Source organism: Periophthalmus magnuspinnatus, chromosome 24, assembly GCF_009829125.3.
Source record: "Periophthalmus magnuspinnatus isolate fPerMag1 chromosome 24, fPerMag1.2.pri, whole genome shotgun sequence".
NCBI lineage: Eukaryota > Metazoa > Chordata > Actinopteri > Gobiiformes > Gobiidae > Periophthalmus > Periophthalmus magnuspinnatus.
The window spans coordinates 262,501-270,749 of record NC_047149.1 but is presented as its reverse complement, the minus strand read 5'-3'; the positions used below and the strand labels follow the sequence as shown (position 1 = coordinate 270,749).

Here is an 8,249-nt window from a genome sequence, read left to right as displayed (position 1 = left end):
ACAATTTTATCCCGAAATCAAGATATGGACATTGTTAACAGAGCAATTAGGTGCCTTCTTTCCCCGAGATCACTCCCACTAGCATTAGCAACAGGGTTGATTGACAGCATTGCTAAGGGGAGAGGCGGTAACTTCAACGGCCTCGCTCCTGATTGGCTCTTGGTCGGAATTCCAAATATAGAACTGGGCTGACCCTCTACCCTGTAATACCTAAACCTAACCCCCTAACCCAATCATGGGCAAACTACAGCCCAGGGTCACACACGGCTCTTTGGGCTTATCAGTCTGGCCCGCCGAATGTAACCAAATTATATTAAAATAGGTAAGGGTAAACCTTGTGCAATTTAGGCAAGGCAAGGCAAGTTGATTTGTATAGCACAATTCATACACAAGGTAAATGAAAGTGCTTTACAGAATAAACAAGACATTAAAATCACAATATAACAACAATAACCTTTTGTTGTTGATGATCTTGTGGCACTTGATGAAACTGAATGTGAGTTTTTCTGCTGTGTTTATTTACAACCCCAACCCCAATTATGCTGTTTCCTTACACCTCTGGCCGCTCCCTCCGGTCTTCGGGCCAAAACCTTCTGAAGGTCCCTAAGACCCGGTTTAAAACTCGAGGAGACCTTTTCTTTCAAGCAGTAGCCCCTAAACTGTGGAATGCCCTGCCCTTGTCTCTTCGTGTGGCTGACTCTGTTGAGTCTTTTAAAAAGCAGCTGAAGACACTGTTATTCAGACAAGCTTTTAGTTAATTTACTAATCTTTGTCTTATTTTATGTTTGAACATTTATTGTTGTTGTTTTATCTACTTTTATCTATTTTTATTTGCACTCTGTAAAGCACTTTGTGATTTTATCTGTGAAAGGTGCTATATAAATAAAGTTAGTTTACTTACTTACAATTCCAATGAAGTTGGGACGCTGTGTAAAACTACTACATAAAAATACAGAATACAATGATTTGAAAATCCTTTTCAACCTATATTGAACTGAATTGAACTGAACTACAAATACATTATATTTAATGTTCAAACTAATAAACTTTATTCTTTTTATGCAAATATTCACTCATTTTCAATTTGATGTCTGCAACACATTCCAATAAAGCTGGGACAGGGGCATGTTTACCACTGTGTTACATCACCTTTTCTTTTAACAACAATCAATAAGGACACTAATTGTTGAAGCTTTGCAGGAGAAAGCCTTTCCCATTCTTGCAGAATGTACAACTTCAGTTGCTCAGCAGTCCAGGGTCTCTGTTGTCGTATTTTGAGCTTCATAATGTGCCACACATTTTCAATGGGAGACAGGTCTGGACTGTAGGCAGGCCAGTCTAGTACCTCTACTATCTTTCTACAAAGCCATGCTATTGTAACACGTGCAGAATGTGGCTTGGCATTGTCTTACCGAAATAAGCAGGGTTACCCTAACCCTGAAAAAGACGTTGCTTGGATCGCAGCATATGTTGCTCCAAAACCTGTATGTACCTTTCAGTATTAATGGTGCCTTCACAGATGTGCAAGTTACCCATGCCATGGGCACTAACACATCCCCATACCATCACTGATGCTGGCTTCTGAACTTTGTGCTGATAACAATCTGGATGGTCCTTTTCCTCTTAGGCTCGCAGGCCACGATGTCCATAATTTCCAAAAACAATCTGAAATGTGGACTCGTCAGATCACAGCACACTTTTCCAATTTGCGTCATTCCATCTCAGGTTGATATATGGCTTTAGGTTTGCATGGTACAGTTTTAATTTGCACTTGGAGATATAGTGGTGAACTGTGTTAAATGACAATGGTTTCCTGAAGTGTTCCTGAATCCATGTGGTAATATCCTTTACACATTCATGTCTGTTTTTCATATAGTATCACCTGAGGGATTGAAGGTCACGGGCAATGTTGGTTTTCGGCCTTGCAACTTATGTGCAGAGATTTCTCCAGATTCTCTGAATATTTTGATGATATTATGGACCGTAGATGATGAAATCCCTAAATTCCTTGCATTTGTATGCTGAGAAACGTTGTTCTTAGATTGTTGGGCTATTTGCTCACACAGTTGTTCACAAAGTGGTGAAACTCATCTCATCCTTGCTTGTGAATGACTGAACAGGGATGCTCCTTTTATACCCAATCGTGACACTCACCTGTTTCCAATTAACCTGTTCACCTGTGGAATGTTCCAAACAGGTGGATTTTAAGCATTCCTCAACTTTCCCATTCTTTTGTTGCCTCTGTCCAAGCTTTATTGGAACGTGTTGCAGGCATCAAATTGAAAATGAGTGAATATTTGCATAAAAACAATAAAGTTGCATAAAAAAATAAAGTTTATCAGTGAACATTAAATATCATGTCTTTGTAGTTTATTCAGTTCAATATAGGTTGAAAAGGATTTGCAAATCATTGTATTCTGTATTTATTTTTTTTTATTTTACATAGTGTCCCAGCTTCATTGGTATTGGGGTTGTAATTGAAATGTTATTACATACATATATATATATATATATATATATATATATATATATATATATATATATATATATATATATATATACCCATACCCTCCATGGGTTCTCTTTTCCACACTCGGGACCTCTACCAGAGGCCTGGGAGCTTGAGTGTTCTGCGCAGTATCTTTGCTGTTCCTAGTACTGCACTTTTCTGGGATCTGCTGTAACCACTCCTCCAGTTTGGGGGTCACTGCCCCAAGTGCTCCGATGACCATGGGCACCACTGATGCCTTCACCTTCCAGGACTTCTATCACAACTTGAGATTGATGAGGTACAACACAAAATATGCTACGGCAAGGGGGAGCCAGGATGCCAGGCCAGAGGGGAGTTAACATTAGCTCCCCAACCGGAGATTGGGTATGAAGCCCCAAGTAGGTAAGTAACTATCACGCTGAGCGAGACAGTGACTGACCTGGAAGATAAGATTATGGCCCCGATGAACACAAGGCAACCCGGACACCACCTGCAGAGACTAAGTGAAGTACCATCTGAAACTCTCCTAGAAGAAGTGAATGCAGCATTGAGAGTGATCCCTACCTCAACCATCACAGAGACCAATGAGCTGATATACACTTCAGCAGCAGTGATCCTAGAGATGCTTGCTTATATATCTCCAGGCCAGGCCCCTCTGTCCAATTTTAGAACTTATTAAAAAAGCTTTCCCATCCCTACTGTAGCTATCTAAAACCCTAAACCTAACCACTGCAGAACCTATGTGACGTAAATGTGATGTGAATCTCCTGTTACTGCTTTGGTGAGCCCTGGAGCAGCCCTCATCACTTCCTCCTTGTGCTGATCATGCTCTGGAGTTGGCGTGCTCATCGTGTGATCACTAAATCCACTTCTACACTGCTTTCATACAAAGCATTTAATCCTCCGCTCAGCTGTAAGTTATTCTGTCATTTTAAACATCTGTTTTTTGAGTTTGAAGTGCCGCTCTATCACTATGCTAAGTTGTTGTAATGCAGTACTCTATAGAGCTAATGACACTAGCGTGTGCTGCAAGTGCTGTGACTAACTTATTTTGCGCCTGTTCAATTAAACCCATTCATAATTTTTATTGCTGCTGAATTAAAGGCTAAACATTTAGGTTATGTCATTTATACCTGTTTTTTGTCTATTTTTGATATTGAGTGTGATCATGAATGTGAATTTTGATGCATATCAGTGATTATCCTTAAAAAAGTTTGCTAACTTAAAGGTGGACTATGATTTGTTTTGATGTGTGAAATTAATGTTATCAAACTGACAATTTATTGATAATATTTTGATGTTTTTGCAATTCACACTAATTGTTAAATATTTATTAAACCTAACCACTACATCTAACCCCCTAAACCTAACCCTTCAACCCTAAACCTCCCACCCCATAAACTTAATCCCCTAACCCCTAACTCTAACCACCTTACGTAAGCCTAACCCCTGCTGTCGACCAAGCAGAGATATCTTCAGCCTTTATGTCCTCAAAAACATCAACTTGTATGTTAGACCCTATTCCAACCAGACTTCTCAAATCCTCCCTCTAATATAAATCCTATCCTTAATATAATAAACACCTCATTAGTAAATGGCCATGTCCCCCAGTCCTTCCAATATGTAGTGATTAAACTGCTTCTGAAAAAAACTCATCTTGAACCTTTTTTTTAGCCAATTTTAGACTCATCTCTAATCTTCTCTTTGCCTCAAAAAATCCTTGAAAGAAAATGTAGTTATGCAGCTTTGTTGCCACCTACAGGCTAATAATTCATTTGAATTTTTTCAATCATTCAGAGTAAAAAAAGTTTATGACTTTAAGAAGTCACTTGTTCTTAGCTGATGACAATGGACTGGTCTCAGCCCTGGTTCTGTTGGACCTCAGCATGTGTTCTAAGGTAGCTTAAGGTGTTTCACACTTTACATGTTACCATTATGTAATATCACCAGAAATCATGGTATTAACTTTCACTGCTATGCTGCATAGCAGTGAAAGTTAATACCAGCTGTATTTATCAATGAAACCAGATCAGACTGATGGAGTAGACAGACTTAGTGTCCGTGTAAAGGGCATAAAAACCTAGGTGACACTTAATTATCTGCTTCTCAACTTGAAAACAGGTCATTGTTCTAGACCCCAAAGGTCTGCAAGACTCTGTATCTGAGCAGAGAGTCACTCTGGACAGTGTCAGTGTAGCCTTCAGGAACCTTAGAGTCTTATTTGACCAAGAGCTCTCATTCACAGCACATATAAACTGAGCCTGTAGAACAGGCTTCTTCCACCTGCGTAATATCGCCAAAATCAGAAAAATCTTGTCTAAAAGTGACACTGAAAAACATATCCATGCATTTGTTACATCAAGCCTAGATTACTGTAACTCCTTACAAGCCGCGTGCCCTAAAACTCTATACTCTGGGGAGAGCAACTGTTTCAGATGCTTGGCCGCTGACCGCCCGGTCATGGCTGGACCCTCCTGTGCCCTGATCCTGTTCTGTGGCCCTGGATCCTCCCTTCCCTCACCTGGCTGGATAACCCAATACCTGGGGGTGCTCTAGGACAGTTATCAATTTGCTTGTTTTCTCTTTCACTGTTGATTTTCTAACTTTCTGTTGGTTAACTCAGTTCTCATGTTCAACCATAAGAGGCAACTGCTGTTGTGATTTTGGGCTTTACAAAAATATATTTAATTGAACTAAAATTGAATTAAACTGAACCCCTAAACCTAACCCCAAACTAAACTCCTCTAATCCCTAAGCCTAACTCCGCAACTCCTAAACCTAATCCCCTAACTCCTAAAACTAAACCTCCTATGTCCTAAACCTAAACCTAATCCCCTAAATCACTGATCTTAATGTTTTAACTGAAATAGAAATAGTCCTAAAATGTTCTATGTTGTAAAGTGAAAAGAGTGAGCACTGACTGCATTGCACCCGTTGGACGCTCACATTAACCTTTATTTTATTTTAAATCATTTTACAAACTTTAAAATCTCTGTTTAATATAAGTTTAATATATCTGTAATTTCTCTTTATTTGATCTCCAAAGCTTTGGTCCTGGTCTGCATCCAGTCTCTGGTCTGGACTTTGATCTGGTCTAGCCCAGTTGTGTTGTGTTTTACTGGCTCCTCTTATGGTCCTGGATTAGTCCTGGTTTGGTCCCTGTTTAGTACTGGTTTGGTCCTGGTGTTGTCCTGGTTTGATCTTGGTTCGCTCCTGGCATCATTCTGGTGTGGTCCTGGTTTGGTTTGGTCCTGGTGTGGTTCTGGTGAGGCTCTGGTTTGGGTCTGGACCAGTTTAAGTTCAGGTCTGGTTCTGGAGAAATCTCTGAGCGCTGATTACAGTGTTCTACAACAAACACAAACAAGAAGTTATCCTCAAGTCAGAACCCGACCAAGACTAGGTCTGGACCAGGTCTAAACCAGGTGTGGACCAGGACTCACTTGCATCAACATGGCGACGGTCATAGGCCCCACCCCTCCAGGGACAGGTGTGAGGAATCCTGCTCTCTGATTGGCCGAAGCATAATGGACATCACCGACCACCCTCTTCCCGCTGGGCCTTGAGTCATCTATAAAACAGAACCAGGACAAAACTGAGATTAAAGCAGGGCTAAACAGGGCTGATCTGTGGACCCTGATCCTGTTCTGTAGACCCGGACTCTCCCTTCCCTCGCCTGGCTGGATGAACTGATGCCTGGCTGGGGTGGCTTCCATCTTGCCTTGGGTGGGCCCCTCTCTGTCCTTAGTTGAGTAGTCCTGGCCCTATAGACTTGAACTCTACCTGTAAAAGGATGCACATTAGTCCTAGACACACCTGCAGCCTGTCTGTCCATGGGAGTGAATCTCTCCTTTACTGTGGTTCTCCTCGAGGTTTCTCTTTTTCCCACTGGATTTTTTTCCTTGCTGAGAAGGAGGGTCTAAGGACTAAACCAGGTCTAGTCGTACCTGGGACGTGGTTGATTCCACAGTCGATGACCACAGCTCCTTCTTTGATCCATTCTCCTCGAACCATCTCTGCCCTCCCCATCCCTACCACCAGGATTTCAGCTCGGCTCACCTGCACACGAGAGAGGCTGAGGAGATACAGAGGACTGAAGAGAAGAGGAGGTGTGAGAAAGAGAGGAGGTCTGAGGAGGAGAGAGGAGAGAACTCAAGAGTTGAGGAGATCTGAAGAGGAGAGGGTCAGAGGAGCAGAGCAGAGGAGAGGAGCAGAGGAGAGGAGCAGAGGAGAGGGGGAATGGAGGATAGTCTCATTGTTGCTGTTTGGCTGCACTCAGAACTGAACCACCAAACATCAACAGGGTATAGAGACCAGGAAAACAAAACAGAGGACGTCCCGGACCACCACACGCTCTGGACCACCGGACGTGTGTTGGAGGTGTCTGCCCTCAAATGCAAAGGAGCCCAACTAGAGGCGATTATGAGCCACAGTCTGAAAGCAGCATTAAACATTTGTCCAGTTTTGACAGAATATCATTTTATTTGACAAACATTATAAATAATACATTACTCTAGTCCTGGTTTAGTCGTGGTTCAGTCCTGGTTCAGTTCTGGTTTAGTCCTGGTTCAGTACCTGTTTTGGCAAGTCTCTGGTTCTGGAGTGACAGACGGTGACGGTGGCGTGGTTCCACAGCAGAAGGTCGTGCATCGGAGCGCCCACGATTTTACTGCGACCAATCACGACGGCTTGTTTCCCCACCACAGACACGCCTACAGGAAGTGAACAGTATAAAGAGTTTTACCGATAAAGACTGGCTCTGTGTGAAGCACGCTTAAAACAGTTACACATGTGTGACGACAGAACATGGGACAAACATGTTTAAAACAATTACACACGTGTGACCACAGAACACGGGACAAACATGCTTAAAACTGTTACACATGTGTGATCATGGAACACAGAACAAACACGCTTAAAACAGTTACACATGTGTGACGACAACACAGGACAAACACACTTATAGCAATTAAACATGACAGTTTCAATTATTCAGTGCATTCTGAGTTCTAAACAGAGTGATCATGGCACATGCAGGTGTGTGGCACATGCAGGTGTGTGGCACATGCAGGTGTGTGGCACATGCAGGTGTGTGGCACATGCAGGTGTGTGGCACATGCAGGTGTGTGGCACATGCAGGTGTGTGGCTGCTGGTGGCAGGCACAGATGGTGGCAGGTGCAGGTGTGTGGTAGGTGGTGGCAGGTGCCATACCTGTCTGGGCGATGAGCTCCATGCAGCCCTGAGGAGTACAGGGCAGAAAACAGTCACTGAGCTCCCCCCGAGAAAGTCTCCCCGCATTCACACATGACAGTCTGGAACAAGGACAAGGATCAGGGTTAGAACCAGGACTAAACCATGACTGAACCAGGTCTAAAACAGGTCTAAACCAGGACTAAACAGGACTAAACCAGGACTAAGCCAGGACTAAACCAGGACTAAACAGGACTAAACCAGGACTAAACCGAGACTAAATAGGACTGACCCGTCCACGTCCTTCAGGGGGGACACTGCGTTTGTGATCAGGTCCTGATCCATGGGTCGTTCTGAGTCCAGAGGAAGCTGCACAATCACACCGTGGACCTCAGGATCCTCATTTAGACCCAGGACGGTTCTGAGGACCTGAGGGGACAACGAGGTAAGGACACATGTGAGGAGACAGCTGAGGAGACAAGGAGACAACTCAGGAGACATGTGAGGGGTAAGGGAACCTGTGAGGGGACAAGGAGACAGAGGAGAATAAGCCCTGAGATCGGTGAGGGG

At 43.1% G+C, this 8,249-nt stretch overlaps 1 protein-coding gene across 1 annotated transcript in view; it reads right to left on the bottom strand.

Annotated features, from left to right (window-relative positions):
* Positions 1–5,419: 5,419 nt before the first annotated feature.
* LOC117392396 (C-1-tetrahydrofolate synthase, cytoplasmic-like) overlaps positions 5,420–8,249 on the bottom strand; it is a 7,534-nt gene continuing 4,704 nt past the window's right edge. Inside the window, exons 6-11 of the mRNA XM_033990455.2 lie at positions 7,972–8,108; positions 7,701–7,801; positions 7,064–7,200; positions 6,436–6,547; positions 5,932–6,059; positions 5,420–5,836 (exon numbers count right to left, since the gene is read on the bottom strand). Of these exons, the coding sequence (XP_033846346.1) occupies positions 5,792–5,836; positions 5,932–6,059; positions 6,436–6,547; positions 7,064–7,200; positions 7,701–7,801; positions 7,972–8,108 (660 nt within the window). The 3' untranslated portion in view covers positions 5,420–5,791. The remainder of the gene's footprint in view (positions 5,837–5,931; positions 6,060–6,435; positions 6,548–7,063; positions 7,201–7,700; positions 7,802–7,971; positions 8,109–8,249) is intronic.